Raw genomic sequence first — 18,758 nt, forward strand, 5'->3', positions numbered from 1 at the left:
AAACATTACATTACACTAATGCATTTTCTTTAGCATTAAATGCTATAAAACGTATCATAACCGTTTTACGTTTTACCTTTAGCTGAAACTCGTTAATAACGTTCAACGTCAGGGTTTGTTGTGACAATATGCTAAACAATTGGGGCAAGCTGTCACAAAGGTAAATGAACTGAATATTTGTCTTGGCCAATAACAGTGCAAATGTTCAATGGTGTTTTCCATACAAGAAAAAGTACACAAACACTTACAAATTAATTAATAAACAAATTCACCCTGAGAAATATAAACTGGAGCAAACATTGTGACAACTAGCCCCGGTGTTAATTATACAATACAACTTTTTCAAGCGTTTCCTACCGGCTCTCAGCAACAGTTTTTAACTATGTCACAAACACATGCAGCATTTTATTTATAAAACAGCTATAAGTAAACTAATTAACACAAAATAATTATTTTTATGACGTAATTACTACCTAAAAATGCATAAGCCGGCTAACAAGGCACTTACGAGTTTATTTACCAAAACAACTCAAAGTATAATTAGTTATGGTGTAAAACCCTGTTTTATTTATTTTAAAAAAGTTTTAATAAGCAGTGATAAAAAAAAAATAAACGCCAATTTCAGGGTTTTTTTTCCTAAGGCTAACGTGAATTAGCAGCCGGCTAACACTGTGTAGCTAAATATTAACCAACAATCTCTCACAATCATTACAAATTATTGTTCAACATCATAATAAAACTAGGATGTAATGCTGTAAGCAATTTGTGAAATGTATATAAAACTATCGCAAAGTGAAAATTAGTTTTTAAAGCGTTTTAAAGACGTGACCCAACTAACGTTAGGGAACAAGAGAGAGACTACAGCTCCATTAAAGCCGAAGACATAAAACAAAACAAATTTTAACCGGTCAAAACAGTCCCAATGTGTTTTCAAACCTGACTGCTCGTGTTGGCGGAGAGTTTAAACGTTACTTAAACTATTTAAATCAGTTTAAAAACCACAAACAAGAGCCAGAGAGAAAGACAAAGAACGGCAAAGGACCCGGTTGTGTGTATGTGTGATTACAGTCGGCCATGCTGTGCTTCTCCATGTCCGTGTGTGCTTTAAAAACGGAATAATTTGAGTTAAAACCCCGAGCACAGAGGTAAACACCGCGAGCATCTTTTTTAAGATGATTGATCCTACCCGCCTCCCGTACGCTTGACCCCGGTCCCCCGCTCGAGTTACATTCCCAAAACTTATTCATTCATTCTGCCGCTGCTGTGCTAGTGTAATGTCGGACTGATTCGAGCACAGCAAACCGGCGAAATAAACAACCGAACTGTTTTCCAAAACGGTTACAAAATGTAACAATTTAAAAGTCCGCCATGACGTCATGTGTTCTACAATGATTGTGCCGTGTTTAGAGCGTGACTTACAGTGTAGATTCGCGCCGGTCTCTTCCCCGTACTCTTCGGCAAATCTAGAAACAAAGGGCAGCTCAGCTAGTTCCTTTTCCCTCTCACTTCCCCCTCCCATCTGGTCTGATTGTATCTCTAGAGCGGCCTGAAAGCGTCAGTCAGCGGCTCGCTAGCGCCCCCTAACATTAACAACCGGAAGCTCCTGCTTAGTTCGAGCCTCACGCGGAGCGGAATGTAGGCTGGATAGCTGAATGGGGGGATGGGTGTTGCTGGTTACCTCACGGATTCTGGAAACCTACTTTGTATATGTATTTTTATAGATATGCATATCATTTTCGGTTTTGCCTACATTACTATTCATATATCTGTCATTAACAGTATATTATTGCTATTTTGTAGCATAGCAAATCAGGTTCAGAACAAGCAACCAGGCGCCTTATTACAGAAAATTCCTGAGAAGCTTAATGTTCTGAGTGAAATCTCGCTGAAATGGCCATGTGTACTAAACAGCACAGATTCTGAGTTACAGTGTTTCTGTAATATGGCTTCTGAAGTATGTTCTTGCAAATATAATAGCAAATAACTCATTTTAACATTTTAATCCTATTAGTCCTTTTTGAATTCTGAACTTGTTAGCACACCTATAATACTTTGACTCAGTAGAAATACATTAAATTGATTAAATTTAACAGGAAATCGTTACAAACGATTTCTGTTTCAAATAAATGCAACAGAGATGGTTTCCATAAAGATATTAAGTAGCACAACTGTTGTCAACTAGATGAGTAAAACTGGAAAACAAACTTTGAAGTTGGCCTGAGAAAGCCAAGCCTGAAAGTTTGAAGCAGCTGTTAATGGATGAAGTTTGAACGTTTAGATAGATAAATCTTAGCATTTTGCTAACATGTTTTTAACATGGTTAACATTTTGCTAGCATGATTTGGCATAATTTAACATATTGTTGACATGAATGAAAAAAATCCAGTGAAAAACCAAGACCAAGTTAAAACAAGCTGATTTAGTTTAAAAAAAAAAAAACAGCTTAAACCAGCTAAACCAGTTGATTTAGCAAAAAAAAAAAAAAAAAAAAAAAAAAAACACAACAGCTAAAACAGCTTGTTTAGCCACCTAAAACCAGTTGATTCAGTAGAAAACCAGCTAAAATCTAGGCCTACCCTGGTGAAAAAAACAGCATATGCTGGTAGCTATGTTTTGATGCTGGGATGCTGGTTAGGTATGTTTTGGTGCTGGTTTAAGCTGGTCCTTTGCTGGTCCTTAGCTGGTTTATGCTGGTCCTTTGCTGGTTTATGCTGGTCCTTGACCAGCAACATGAGCACCATAAACCAGCAAAGGACCAGCTTAAACCAGCACCAAAACATACCTAACCAGCATCAAAACATAGCTACCAGCATATGCTGTTTTTTTTTTACCAGGGTAGGCTGGTTGTCTAGTGTTAGCTGTTTTAAGCTTGGCTGGTCTTTTAGCAGGTTTTTTTTTTTCAGTAGGGAGCTGTTAAGCTTCACTATAGCAATAGACAGCTTAAATACACCGTAAGTCTTATTGTACAAAAGTTTTCACCCCCTGAATGAAACTGTATGGGATGGTTCAGGTGGTTTTGCTAGTCTGGTTTGTTGTTGTTGTTGTTAAATCAGCTGATCTTAAACTGTTTTTACTAAACCAGCTGGTTTTAGCTAATCAATCATGTTAATCAAGCTAAAACATGTTAACAAAATTTTTATCATGCTAGCAACATGCTAATCATGCTAAAACATTTTAGCAACAAGCTAATCATGCAAGAAACATGCTTAAAACATGCTAATAACTTGTTAAACATGCTAGCAACATGCTAATCATGCAAGAAACATGCTAGCAACATGCTAGTAACTTGATAATCATACTAGCAATATGCTAGATACTTGATATTAACATTAACAACATGCTAATGCTATGTACTAAATCATGTTATCAACATGTTATCAACGTCCATCTAAATCTATCTAAACTTTCAAACTTCAAGCATTTACAACTTCTTTAAACTTTCAGACAAGGCTTTCTCAAGCCAACTTCAAAGCAAGTTCACAAACTTTACTCATCTAGTTTAAAATTGTAATATTTTACAATATTACTGCAGTAAGCAGAGCCTATACCAACCCAAACTTTTGAATGCTGGTTATTATCTAACTATCTAAATGGATCAAGTTTGTAACCATAATCCTCAACACTTCTCCATCTGATGGTCAAATATAGACAAACTATGCTGGTTTACTGTACTGGTACTATTATACCCTGATAGCACATATACATCTCAGAGACGTCTATCTGACGTCTGCATTTACATCTGCAAGACGTATTTTTTAGAGTGTTTGTTCATCTGCAATACGTCTATAGGACATTTCCTATCAGATGTCAAATAGACATCTATTAGATGTCTTTAAGATGTTTACGATTTAGAATGCATGTAAAACTGACATCTTACAGATGTCTGCCAGATGTTTGTACACAGCAGATGCTTTCCAGATCAAGTGATCTTTAACAGATATCTTGCAGATGTACGTGTGCTATCTAGGTATAGTCAGTTTTATTTGAGGTTTTAGGGGCTACATGACTGATTAATATCAGTGTCTTAAAAGTTATTCATCTCATTTTTCCTTCTGAGACTTTGTAAGGCTTCCATAAAATGAGTAAACTACATCGCAGACTAGTTCTATGTTTACATGCCAATTACAAACAAATCACAGGAAAACATCTCCGAAATTCACTTCTAAATAGTCTTACAGACATGATGGCCACAAATAAGAAGCATATTCATATATAAAAAATATTTATTATGTACAAAAAGAAGCTTTTTACATTCAATTGTCTATTAACGTCTCATTTGTGTCACATGTGCAATGTTTTTCATGTTAAAATTCAAGGTTTGATGTGCAGAGGTAACTATAAGACATTTGTAGGTTGAATTCCCTGAAAAGCGTAAACCACGTGACTGTGGAGTCATTAAAACTTTGCGCTGTTTATCTGAGCACCCTATCTCACCTAACATTGGCTCCACCAATGGCTTGAGTTTGAGGCAGGAACATCCGACCAATGGCAAAAGGCCAGAATATTCTGGAAACCTGTTCAGTCCTTATTTCTATTTGATGATGCTAGTGGCACAAAACATACGTCAACTTTAAATGCTGCAGCTAGTGTGGAAGACTAAAGTAAAATCTGTGCATAGTTCTGCAAGGCCTCTCACATATACATTTGCGTCATTTAATGAATAGCACTTGTTTTAATACTCTTCAGTGTCTGATTAAAATGCACACATTCTTGAGTAAAACAATCACTTTCGGATTGTTGTTTAAGGCACTACAGTACAAATGAAACACCTTGAGGCATGAATAGTTAATTCACCTCAACAGAAGGCAAAAAATGTCTTTCATAATCCGAGACACATTGCCGGTCCCACCAATCTTCATCATCACCGACACCCTTCTCATCATCAGTGTCCACCATCTCGCTGTATTCCTTTTCCCAACTGTCTTGCTTTAAAATGTTTCCTCTATTTAATTTCTCAGGCTCTTCCTCAGGCCTTTCTCCGCCTTCATTTGTTCTGCCCAGTCCATTTGGCACCTGAAAATGTTGGGGTTCCACATCGATTAAAATCTTGTCCGATTCAGTGTCTGATGGAAGAGTAGGCGTGTCGGGATCCGGGTTCTCCACGATCTCCAGCTCAGAGATCTTCAGAGACAATTCAGAAGGAGAACAGAGCAGTGGCAACGTGTGCTGGAAGAAAAGCCAAGACGTGCATAAATATTGTACCGTTTTTGTAAGTGTGACATCTCTTTCATACAGAACACTCAAAAGACTTTAGATTCTCACCTGGAAGTTCATATGCTTAAATGTTTTACTGTTTATTGGATCTGGGATCTTCATAAAACACCAAGCTGATTTGCACCTAGAGAGTGGATATTAATGTATCACCAAAAAGTCGAATGTGATTACTGAATGTAATGGAAAATAATACATACAGGGCCAAAAGCATATGGTTACATATAAGAAAACCTGAGCCCCCCACCCCATCAGTGTATTTAAACAGTCGCTCACACAGAACACCTTCAAAAAAAAGTGAGACACAACTGGTGTAATAGGGAGAAAAAGCTTAACTTATTTTTAACCTGAGCACTGCATTGTTAGAAAATCAGATGCTGCAAAAGATGCAAGCACAACAATCAAATACATCCAACTAACGTACATTTATGTAGAAAAACTATGCGCAAAGGAATAGAAAAACACACTGTGTGTGAACCAGCCCTTACATAGGGGTATCCATGTACTTTTGGCCATATAGATGGAATTATGATGAACAGCAATACTTACACCACTGTAAAAACCCAAATTAGTACCAGGAGCATGAACACTGGAATGAATACAGCCAACAGTATTGTTGCAACATTACCTAGGAGGTGAGATGGGTAGAAATAATTAGTTTACTACCTAAAGCAGAATTTGCGATCTACGAACTGTATGTGAACAAGGAGTATTTTGGATAATGTATGCGATGTAAATTCCAAAGGAAGAAAGAAACAGGTCTTCTTTCCCGTACTTACGGTCTTTCTTATTAGTGGAGAAAGTGGTGATTGTCCTGTCGCCTTCACCAGCAGCGCTCACAGCTCTCACCCAGGCCTCATACTGCTGGGCCGGCTGCAGTTCTGACAACTGCACTCTGGTTCCGTTACTCCTTATGTTAGACCCTGTTACACAGGCCAAAGGACACAGATATACACTACTATTAAAAATGTGTGGTTAGTAGTACAATCTTCTTATGCACACCAAAAATACAGTAAAATCAGCAATATTGTGAAATATTATTACAATTTTAAATAGCAAATTTCTATTTGAATATATTTTAAAATTTAATTTATTCTTGTGATGCAAAGCTGAATTTTCAGCAACATTACTCCAGTCTTCAGTTTCACATGATCCTTCAGAAATCATTCTAATATATTGTTTTGGTGCTCAACAAATGTTGTTATTATTATTATCAGTGTTCAAAACAGTCATGCTGCTTCATATTTTTGTGGAAAATGTAATATTTTTTTTTCAGGATACTTTGATGACTTAAAATTTAAAAAGGAACAGTATTTATTTGAAACGGAAATCTTTTGTAACATTATAAATGTCTTACTATCCCTTCTGATCAATTTAATGCATCCTTGCTGAGTAAAGTAATCTAAAGACCCCAACCGTTTGAATGATAGTTTAAGTAATTTTCACATGGCAATGTTTGTCAAATCATAGAATCTCAGGGTGTCACATTAAAGGGGTCCTATTATGCTCTTTTACAAAGTCTTCATTTTGTTTTGGGGGTGTAGTAGAACATGCTCTCATGCTTGGTGTTTCGAAAAACGCATTATTTTTCACATCATGTATTATAATTATTACAATACCTTTCTCCCCAGCCTGGCACAAATGGCTCGATTAGTTCTGGGTTTAATGAAGGCCCGCCTTCCGAAAAACAAAATGTGTAATGATTGGTTAGCCGTCCCACTGCGTCGTGATTGGCGAACAGTTTAGACGGTGTTTCAGTACTGCCATGCCCCTTGCCAAAGCAGTTAGCGCAAGCTAAATTGTATTAAATATGGATATTTTTCTTACAAAAACACATCGATTCGCTACAGGAGACCTTTTTTGTGAGGCACTTTTTGTTATGGATGGACGCACTTTATTGGACTTGTTTTGGACTGATGAAGAGAAACACCCGTCTATGCCGTTTTAAGCTTGGAAGTGCCAGGATAATTTGTAATATAACTCTGATTGCATTCGGAAAAGGAATGCAACTCCCTTTGGAGTGCACTTTGAGATTTGTAACATTGTAGATCTTTTTTATGCTCAAACATACACACCACACACTAACTAAAATTCAAAAAGTGAAAAAGCATAATAGCACCCCTTTAAAAGAGCAACCATAGGTTACCTGTTTCTGTGATGCCCACTATGTAATGCAGGATGACACCGTTGCTCTCATGTACAGGAATGGGGCTCCATATCAAAGTGGCAGAGGAGGAAGAGATGTTCTTCACATGAATTTGTGAGACTTTAGGAGGAACTGACGAGGGTGATGAAGAGATGATATGAACATGAAGGCTACATGACTAGAAAATCTGATTACAGGATCTCACATTTACTAGCCAAGTGCCCTAAAACAAGCTAAAAGTGAAAAAGTGTTTTATAAATGGAATTTTTTAATTACAATTTTTTAGTGCATAGTACTATACCTAATGTTGCACTATACAAGCCAGTTGTCGACATACTTACAATGCATGCGTTTTTTAACATGTATAATATTTTTCAAAATTTTGTCTCTCTGTTGTATTGTACAGTTTGCAGACAGAACTGGAAAAGTCTATTTTTATATGATGTCATGTGGACTTACAGGGACAGTTTACCCCAAAAAATGAAAATTCTGTCTTTAATTACTCACCCTCATATTGTTCCAAACAAGTTAGAGAAAGGATACAGCAAGAGAAGAAACTGTTGAATAAAATCGTTATTTTTGTCATATCGAAATAAAGTATTTTCATAGCTTCATAAATTACGGTTGAACCACTGATGTCACATGGACTATTTTATCAATGTCCTTACTACCTTTATGGGCCTCAAACTTGTCAGTTGCATCTATGCAGGGTCAGAAAGCTTTTGGATTTCATCAAAAATATCTTAATTTGTGTTCTAAAGATGAACGATGGTCTTGCAGGTTTGGAACAACATGAGGGTGAGTAATTCATGACAAAATTTTTATTTCTGGCTATTTTAGAAATACCAGTCATACCTCCTTCAAGTGTGTATGCAGTTGCTGACTTGAGGAAAATGCTGTGGTTGTTGAAGACAGCAAACAGTGACACATTATAAGCTGTGTAGTTCTTGAAGTCACCTGTGGATGGAGACAAATACAAAGTCACTGTCAGCATCAAGCCAAACTTCAGCTTTCTCTCTTATACACATCCCCACATCCCCACAAACCTGTGAGTTTGACAGATCTCTGGGCTCTGTTTACTCTGACCCAGTTCAGGCAACGGTGGTGAGATACTACAGGCACGTGCTGTACCACATACTCCAGGACACTCTCAGAGAACTGTGGGTGTACTGACCATGAAACCCGTAGTGTCTGGTTTTCACCTATTACACTCAGATTCACCTTTGGTGTGGTCTGACCTGCAGGGCATAAATACGATATAAATATAATCTGAGATATAATAATACACTACCATTTAAAAAGTTTAGGGTTGGTAGGATTTTGATGTTAAGGCTGCATTCATTTGGTAAAATATTTTTACAATTTAAAATAACTGTTCTGTATTTTAATACATTTTGAAATGTAATTTCTTCTGTAATGCAAAGCTGAATTTTCAGCAACATCACTCCTGTCTTCACTGTCACATGATCCTTCAAAAACCATTCTAATATGCTGATTTCTTATTATGATCAATGTTGAAAACAGTTGTGCTTCTTATTATTTTTGCTATTATTTTTCTTTTTTTGTGGAACAGAAATATTTTATAACATTATAAATGTCTTTGCTGTCACTTTTGATCAATTTAATGCAACCATGCACTTCTGTATGGTAGTGAATAAAACATTACATCATAAAAATGTAATAAGTAAACAAAAGATTTACATTTTTAGATCAAGTAGAACTTGAACAAAATTGGAGACAAATGACTATTATTTTATACAATGATTTAACTTTTAATTAGAGTTTCACATTGACATACCTCTCACAGCAAACGGCATGAATGCGGGGTCCGATGTGCCCATTGAGGTGTTGGCTGACACAAAAACTTCCGTAACACCCGGGCTGAGTTTGAGCTGCAGGCAGCTCTGTTCAGTAGGATGCTGACTTCCAGTGTCTCTCCGTTGCCTGTTGACCTGCTTGACCTCAGTGCCATTTTTAAGCTTCACCGTTACAATATAGTTGATAATTTCTCCTCTAGCCTGAGACAGGGGCATCTCCTGAGAGACAGTCAAATGTTGACAATTCATTCACGATCTGCTGAACTGCGAGTTCACTAAACAAGAACCAATCTGACTGTTGCATTATGGAAGTATATCCTACCTTCCAATAGATGTTACAGGAAGACTTGTCAGAATTAGGGGCACAGTCACTCCAAACATCCAGGTGTCCAACTGGTGCTAAAAGAGAATATTATAGACGTAAAGTCATCATCATCATCACTGATTTAGTTATATGGCCCAATATTTAGATAAAATATGCAAAAATCATTTTTTACGCAAAAATCATTAGGATGTTAAGTAAAGATCATGTTCTATAAAGATATTTTGTAAATTTCCTACCATAAATATATCAAAACGTAGTTTTTGATCAGTAATATGCATTGCTAAGAACTTCATCTGGACAACTTTAAAGGCGATTTTCTCAGTATTTACATTTTTTGCACCCTCAGATTCCAGATTTCAAATAGTTGTATCTCAGCCAAATATAGTCCTACTGAGTAACACACAAAACATCAATGGAGAGCTTAATATTCAGCTTTCAAATAATGTGTAAATCTCAATTTTAAAAAATTGAGCCTTATGACTGGTTTTGTGGTCCAGGGTCACATATACTGTATATTCAAATAGAAAACAGTTCCTTTAAACTGTAATAACATTTTATTGCTGTTACTGTATTTTTGACCTAATAAATGCAGCCTTTAAGAGATTTAAAATTAACCAAAACATTATTTGTGACCCTGGACCACAAAACCAGTCTTAAGTAGCACCTTTATATTTATAGCCATAGCTACATAGCTAAAACATACATTGTATGGGTCAAAATTATCCATGAAGATATTTTGTAAATTTCCTTAAATATATCAAAACCTAATTTTTAATTAGTAATATGCTTTGCTAAGAACTTCATTTTGACAACTTTAAAGGTGATTTTCTCAGTATTTAGATTTTTTTGCACCCTCAAGATTCCAGATTTTCAAATAGTTGGATCTTGGCCAAATAGGCCTATTGTCCTATCTTAACACACCATACATCAATGGAAAGCTTATTTATTCAGCTTTCAGAAAACGTATAAATCTTAATTTCAAAAAATTGACCCTTATGACTGGTTTTGTGGTCCAGGGTCACATATGAGATCATTCTGGATTCAGAACATGGTGGTGGCTCTTGTTTAAAAACCAAAATAGGACTGACATGCATATTCTACTACTTTGCGTGTGTGATCACACAAAGATCATCTTCGATAAAACAGAAAATGTGCAATAAATGAGTGCATCGGTGTCTTTAATTAATGCAATGAGGGGTGTTTGTCTGACCTGCAGGGGGTGTCCTGACTGAATACACCTGACTCCAGTTACTCATGACTTTCTCTTCATATCCACAGTGGCAGCGAACACGAAAATTGTACTGTGTGAAAGGCTGAGGATCCACCAACACACACATGAAGTTGCAATCATCCACCTGTGCATTAAGAATTCAACAGAGACACAATTTGTTAGACCCATTATTGTCGACACATCTCTGACAGCGCAAAATTATTTAATTATCTTTCATTGAATGCTTACGGTCATGACAAGAATCCATTCACATTAATGAAGCAAACAACATGAAAAATGTAACAGGTAAATACAAAAAAGCTGTTGTGTTTCTCTTAGATCTGGTGTAGTCTGCATTTTCTATTTTATTGAGATTTTTATTTGAACAATCCAATAATTTTTCTCAAATCCCAAATATCTTTTAATCAACATACTTTTTAAATGGATGTGATTATATTTCCATTAAAGGGTTAGTTCACCCAAAAATGAAAATTCTGTCATTAATTTCTGACCCTGCATAGACAGCAATGCAACTGACACGTTGAAGACCCAGAAAGGTAGTAAGGACATTGCTTAAAACAGTCCATGTGACATCAGTACATCAACCATAATTTTTATGAAGCTATGAGAATACTTTTTGTGCACCAAAAAAAACAAAAATTATGAGTTTATTCAACACTTTCTCCTCTTTCGTGTAAGTCTTCGATGTGCGTTCACCAGATTATCACAACGCATGTGTGTGGTGCCGTTATGACGTAGAACGCCCATCTCTCTTAGCTCTTCCTGGTTCAAATAAGTAAGGCTGTGCAAAAAATTGCAAGGCATCCTCTCTGTCAAAACATTTCAGACACGTTTAGGAAGAAAAAAGTATTCTCATATCTTCATAACATTATGGTTGAACCACTGATGTCACATGGACTATTTTAACGATGTCCTTACTTCCTTTCTGGGTCTTGAACGTGTCAGTTGCGTTGCTGTCTATAGGGTCAAAAAGCTCTCGGATTTCATCAAAAATATCCTAATTTGTGTTCTGAAGAAGAATGAAGGTCTTGCGGGTTTGGAACGACATGAGGGTGAGTAATTAATGACAGAATTTACATTTTTGGGTGAACTATTCCTTTAAACTTTCGTTTTAGCACACCTCCTGCAGATGGATTTTCTTCATTACGGAAACTCAATTTACAAAAGCACTTTTGAACACACAAATTAAAATTTGCCACAGCTGCACTCCTGAAGCCAGTGAAAACAAAGCTTAAAGGAAAATGTTGAAATATTCTTCCAAATCAGAATAGAGTCAAATCAATCTGGTTTCTTTTTACTCTCACCTCAGTCCAGTTCAGCATGTTATTGTGTGTAGAGTACTGTCCTTGACAGCTCTTGTCTAAGGGGCCCACATCGTCACAGTCCATCTCCCAGATGAACTCCAGCGGTGTAGAGGTGAGGCTCAAGTTGTATGGGGGGTCTGGCCGTACTAAGAAAAAAACAGAGATTAAAAAGATTAAAAGCTAGCACAAAATAAACCTATAGTTTTTGCCTGACAAATCACTTCTATGGGATTTTTAAAATATTTTTTTAAGATGTTGTTCATGCTCACCAAGCCTGGATTTATTTAATGAACATACAGTGAAAACATAAATACTGTGATTTGTAAAATATAATCGCAACTGAAAATAACTGTTTTTTTTATTTTTATTTTATTATATTTTCACACTTAATTTATTCCTGAGATGCAAAGCTGATTTTTCAGTATCATTACTCCAGTCTTCAGTGTCTCATGATCCTTCAGAAATCATTCTGATATGCTGATTTGCTGCTCAAGAAATATTTCCTATTGTTATCAATGTTGAAAACAGCTGTGCTACGTAATATTTTGTGGAAACGCTAACTTTTTGAAAAGATTCTTTTGACTAGAATGTTCAAAAGCACAGTATTTATTTAAAATATGATCAGTTTAATGACATTTTTTTAAGCTTTTTAAAATTTCTAATTAAAACTACAGAAAAAGAATAAGTTACCAATCAAATTAAGTCAGTATTAACAAATTAATGTGTACTACAGAGGCGGCACAGAAGAACACAAAAGTGCCTTGTAGGTGTATTTTTTATGTTTAATGAGGCTCAGACGTGGCAGGAGCGCAATCAAATTCATAAATTAATGTTGAGATTAATGTTTTAAATATAAAATTTTGAATACAGAAATATTAAATGATTTAAATAACTGCAAAAATACTTTAAAAATCAACTACACTACCGTTCAAAAGTTTGGGGTCAGTAAGACTTGTAATAGTCTTTAAAGAAGTCTCTTATGCTCATCAAGGCTGCATTTATTTGATTAAAAATATAGAAAAAAAAACAGTAATATTGCAAAATGTTTTTACAATATAAAATAATGTTTTTTATTTTAACATACTTTAAAATAGAATTTATTCCTGTGATGAAAAGCTGAATTTTTATCAGCTGTTACTCCAGTCTTAAGTGTCACATGATCCTTCAGAAATCATTCTAATATGCGGATTTATTATTAGAATGATCAGTGTTGGATAATACCAACAGTTGTGCTGCCAAATATTTTTTGGAACCTGTGATTTTTTTTTTTTTCAGGATTCTTTCATGAATAACAAGTTTAAAAAGTACAGTGTTTATTCAAAATATAAATATTTTATAACAATGTAAATTATTTATTATTAACTTTTAATAAACTTTTAATTATTAACTTAATACATCCTTGGTGAATAAAAGTATTAATTTCTTAAAAAAAAAAAAAAAAAAAAAAAAAAAGATTCAATAAAAATGTACTGACCCCAAACTTTTGAACGGTAGTGAAAATCTGCCAGTAGATGGCAGCAAGTCACGGATTTAATTACTGAATCACATCATTAATTTGATTTGTTCGAACAACTGATTCATTCAGGAATAAAGCAAGTGACTGTCTTTATGAAATTAAAAAATTAAATCATTGACTCACTAGATTTGTTTAAAAATGCATGTTCATTCATAAACAAAACACCGTTGTGTTTGAATGGAGATGCGCAACGGCTCATTTGTGACTTCAGACTATTTTTGGTGACAAAATAGAGCAAAATCAAGCAATAGTGTTATAGTCAGACAATGTAAGTCACTTAATATTACCTTTTTGTTTTTTTAACTGTTGTATTAAATCAACATCTCATTTACAAACTCTCTTAAAATAATTAAAAGCTGTCACTCATCCTAGTTTATTGTGACCTCACAAAGTTCCATTATGATCATCGAAGCTCTCAACACTGCACAATCAATCTCTTATTTACACTCTCTCTACACTTTGTTTATGAAAGGATTGGTGAGATTTGTCTGTCATACATTACTCAACATTGCAAAAACACGTAGAAACCTTTGAAGCTCAACTCAGCGCAAACACAAATATGCTGATCGGGTCACTAGCACATGATGCTCCTAAATATTTTTTCATAGTCGCACGCAGTAGTTTTCAAATGGTCGCACTGTAGAGCCCTGTTTTTATATATTTATTAATAATAATTATCAGAATTGTGTGTACTGGCTGTACTGGCTACTTTACAGTGCTTCAAATGGAGCCAATAAATTGTGATAAAAATGAGCATGGTTTTAAGAAATGGCTTATGATGTAAATATGACTTACTGATATGGTCTGTGTTGAATTGAGACATTCCAGACTGTGCAGAACCCAGCACATTTTTGGCAGTGACCCATGCTGTAATGTAAGTGCCTTTGATATACTCTTCCCGGTCTATGAGTGCACTCTCACTATTGCTCTCCCTCGATTGAACATTTCTGTATATAAACACAAACACCAAAAAAAAAACGTTGTCAGGTGCTCAACTACAGTGTCCATATGCCCATGCAATGGTGGTGCTGTTAAGAAAACACACACCCATCATAATCTTTCCAGTGAAGGGTGTAAACAGTTGGAATCATTGTCTCGTTGAATTTAGTCCAAGAGCAGTAAATGTGTTCTTTATCCATGTCTTCAATAGCGCAATCAGGGCGGGACGGGGCAGATGGTGGATCTGAAAAAGATGGAAGAATGTGAAGCCAGCCAAAATAAACAAAGGTAAAGGGAGAAAGAGTAGCCATTCAAACCAACACAATGTGCTGCAAGAGCATCACGACTTTTAGACTGAGAAAACAGGAAGTCGCAAGGGGAAAGAAAGCAACTAGGCTGTCGCACACTTCCCTTCCTTGTCTAATTTTGGACAACATCTTAACACATAAGCATTTCTCAAAGAATGTTTCACGTTCAGACAAATCATCAAAATAATTAACAGATAAATATTCAGCAGATGCTTTCAAAATGACTCACATCTGAATAGGATTGCATCATAATAATATAAAATACAAATGTTTTATGAATATTTTACTGTGTTAATATTAAGTAATAGTGAAATTAATACAAATAAAAATACTGTACTGTGCGCTTACAAGGAAAGAAATACCAGAGGGCTTAGAAACAAAATACACTTTTTGTATTTTTATTAAACACCTTATATAATAATTCTTCCATTCATAATGTGTGCGCTGTAATGTTCTGATCTAGGTCAGAAAACTTCTGGTTATGAATATCCAAATGCTGTATGTCATTACAGTTTTCCGGTAAACAATTCCCTTCTGAGTCCGCTGTGTGTATCTTGTGAACAAATCATTCCTAGTAATGAGGTCACTAGAGATAAACGATCAACACTGTCATACTCACAGCCTCCTCTTACAATAACGGTGCAGGCATCTGATGTGTTTCCACTGCACGTGCAGAGAATCTTCTCTCTCTGTTCTGTAGCGATAGAAAAGTTGAAGGTTTCGTCGGTACTGGCACAAGCGCTGGCAAACTGCGGTCTGTGGCCCAGCTTGATAACAAGCTGGCAGAGACCACAACTGCTTGCTCTTCCCCATGTACTCGTCTGGCAAAACAGAGACACATTGCCGCCGACAGAAAGAGCTCGATTCCACCAGCAGTTTACACCCACTTCACAAGAGGCTAAACAAATGAAAAAGGCAAAAGAAGGCAAGAAGAACAAGTTGAGGCAACACAACTCTGATAACTAACATGAATTCAATGGTCTATCATGTGAATATTTACTGTGACCCAAAAAGCATCCATAAAACCAGTTATGAGTAGCATAGGTACATTCGTAGCAATAGCCAAAATTAACCATTTTTCCTTTATGCCAAAAATCATTAGAACATTAAGATTATGTTCCATAAAGATATTTTGTAAATTTCCCACCGTGAATATGTCAAAACGTTATTTTTGATTAGCAATATGCATTGCTACGAACTTCATTCGGACAAGTTAAGAGACAATTTTCTCAGTGTTTTGACCTTTTTTCACCCTCAGATTTTCAAATAGTTGCATCTCGGCCAAATATTGTCCTATCCTAATAAACCACACATCAGTTGAAAGCTTATTTACTCAGATTCAAATTTAAATTAACCCTTTTGACCCTTAAAAATGGACCCTTTTGATTGGTTTTGTGGTCCAGGGTCACATTTGGCCCCTTAATAAATAATGAACTTCGCTTTTCTGAAACAAGCATTGTTATTTGTGAACTAAAACGCATTCTTTTATCATTTACTCTATGATCTATATGTATTTAAATGTAACACTACTGAAAACAACATGTACTTTTAAGGTAAGTTTTAATGTTTTAAATTATGAAACAAAGCGCTTTATAGCACACATTTCAGTATGTTGTAATTTATATGTGTATGGCTGAATGAAAGATTGAAAACGAGACACTTTTGCTCACCTTGAGAACATATCCACATGTAAAGTATTAAAGCAAAATGCATTTTAACATTCTGCCATGCCATCGCTCACGTCTCACGGCATTCGCGCAAGTAAAAAGTCCAGTGTGACGCAACGTCCCGTTAACCGAGTAATTATAGAGTTACGGAAAGTCCACGAGCAGACATTTGTTTTTGTTTCCTTCCAGAGAGACACTGTTGACCACTTAAGACGCACATTAAAGTTCTTATTCAGCCTTTTCTCCGTCTTATCCTCACGAATTAATTAAAAATAGTACCGTTAACATCGTTCTCTTCATCCCGGAACGAGCATTTTCTATTTCCTGTTATCTTATTTCCTTTTGTTCTTATGGGTTATAGGTAAAAGTTCACTTTTCGTCGATGAAGTTGTAGCCACCGTGCTCTAACCTCCTCAAATGACAAGCTTGAACTCGCTTTACGTGTAAACATACAATAGATTACGCCTCGGGCCACAGAAAGCACAGCAGAAGACTCCGCCCATACGTCGCGTAGGCAAAGCCAGTTGGCCAATCAGAACAAAGATGATTATTTTTTTCAGCACGTTTCTTCTGCGCAATGAAATTCGTGGGAACCGCTAATCTAAGGCTTGTCTAAATACCCACACTTGCACTAAATACCCACACCCTTGAGAGCACAACATCTAAATCCTAAGAAAGCTCTGTAAACATTTGTATTTTTACAACACTGTCAATGTGTCACACCAAGTAGTGAAAAGTTATATGCACACTTGTGGTCTGCACGTGAACACTTGGGCTAAATACAGGAAATACGTCATGTAGGCAAGTATCTAGTTTCTGTGGGGCCAGACCACCTGAACTCACACTGTACCAAATGCTTTATCATAAAAATATAAAACATAAAATATAAAATGTGTAAAATAAAAAATTATTGTAAGTTCTAAATGAACTGAACCAAACTTTCAGACAGATGTAGAAATCACTCTTTAAGGTAGGACTTTCTATAGACTTTACTTTTTTACTGTGCAGATTGACAAATTTATGATTAGTCATAATTCCCGGATCCAGCAAGTGGCTATTGCAAACAAATTCTCATCATCCCCTTTTGAAAGACCTTGATGCTAAATTGCCTAAAGATAGACAGAGGGATCCAAAAGTCTACCAGTACTAACTTATATATCTGTGTCTCTCTGTGTGTGTAATATATAAGTGTTATATATAATTTGGAATATATAGTTCAAATTACATGACAAAAATTGTAGTTCGTAACCTAATTCATTACATTACCCCATTTTAGGTAATATAATCAGACTACTTTTTGATTACTTTTGACCTAACTCATTTATCACTTTGATTTAAATAGGATAATATTGTGCCAATATAGTATTAATATATTATATATGTGTTGTTATTAACAACATGAAGTGCATTAAACATTATATTACATCAGGGTTTCCCAAACTGGTGTTTGTGAAGGAACTGCAGAGGGTTTATGAGTTTAATGAAAAGCTATAATTAATAAAATAATAGTTTTAAAATCAACCAAAATAAAAAAAAACTTACAAAAAATATTGTATTTGTTTACCTGCATGTCATGTGACCATAACCAACGTCAGAGAACCAATAAACATGCAGATGTGATTAATTATTGAAATATTTATTTTAAATATATATAAATATATTAGGTGAAAGATCACTAGGTCAGATGAATTTGTGCATTTTAATGTGTTTGAAAGGCAAAAGCCTTCCAAAGACATGATACATGGTTAAATAACCTGCAGAGTGGTAATTCAAATAAAAATCAATGTGTTTATCAGTAGCTGATGCAATGTTGAAACAAGTCTTAAACCTGAAATGATTTTTGTAAATCAGTGGTCAAATGTTGTGCCTCTACCTGAATAATGACTGATCTTTGTCTGAATGTCCACAAAACTTGAATGTATATAAGCAGTCTATTTTAGAAAGGAAAACTTAAAAGATGAAAAAGAAGAATCACGAAGAACCAATAAATTATGAATAATGTATTGCTATTGTGTATGTAATCATGTAATCCATAAAAAGTAACTGTAGTCTGATTAGGAGTATTTTAAACTGTAAGTTATGTGTGTATGTATATATATATATTATATATATTATTTTCAGTCGCTTGTTTGTTCTGAACAATTAAACTGAACAAAAAAATCCTCCAGGACCTGCAGATTCATCAGTTTTCCAGTATCTTTTGCGTATTTGAACCCTTTCCAGCAGTGACTTTGAGATCCATCTTTTCACACAACAAAAAAAGGTCCAAACATTCACTGATGCTCCAGAAGGAA

The 18,758-nt window shown here is 35.4% G+C and overlaps 1 protein-coding gene across 1 annotated transcript; it reads right to left on the reverse strand.

Moving 5' to 3' along the window:
- Positions 1–4,205: 4,205 nt before the first annotated feature.
- On the reverse strand, positions 4,206–16,941 carry il12rb2l (interleukin 12 receptor, beta 2a, like). The gene is made up of 15 exons (XM_051105918.1): positions 16,468–16,941; positions 15,417–15,695; positions 14,598–14,733; positions 14,346–14,497; positions 12,035–12,180; positions 10,710–10,854; positions 9,497–9,573; positions 9,156–9,393; positions 8,404–8,595; positions 8,213–8,314; positions 7,358–7,489; positions 5,991–6,134; positions 5,761–5,839; positions 5,263–5,338; positions 4,206–5,166 (listed from the first exon to the last, which is right to left on the reverse strand). Exons 1-15 carry the CDS (start codon positions 16,529–16,531, stop codon positions 4,786–4,788), a joined length of 2,343 nt encoding a protein of 780 aa, XP_050961875.1. The 5' UTR covers positions 16,532–16,941; the 3' UTR covers positions 4,206–4,785.
- Positions 16,942–18,758: the final 1,817 nt, after the last annotated feature.

The sequence above is a fragment of the Labeo rohita genome, chromosome 3 (genome assembly GCF_022985175.1).
Source record: "Labeo rohita strain BAU-BD-2019 chromosome 3, IGBB_LRoh.1.0, whole genome shotgun sequence".
In the NCBI taxonomy this organism is placed as follows: Eukaryota; Metazoa; Chordata; class Actinopteri; order Cypriniformes; family Cyprinidae; genus Labeo; species Labeo rohita.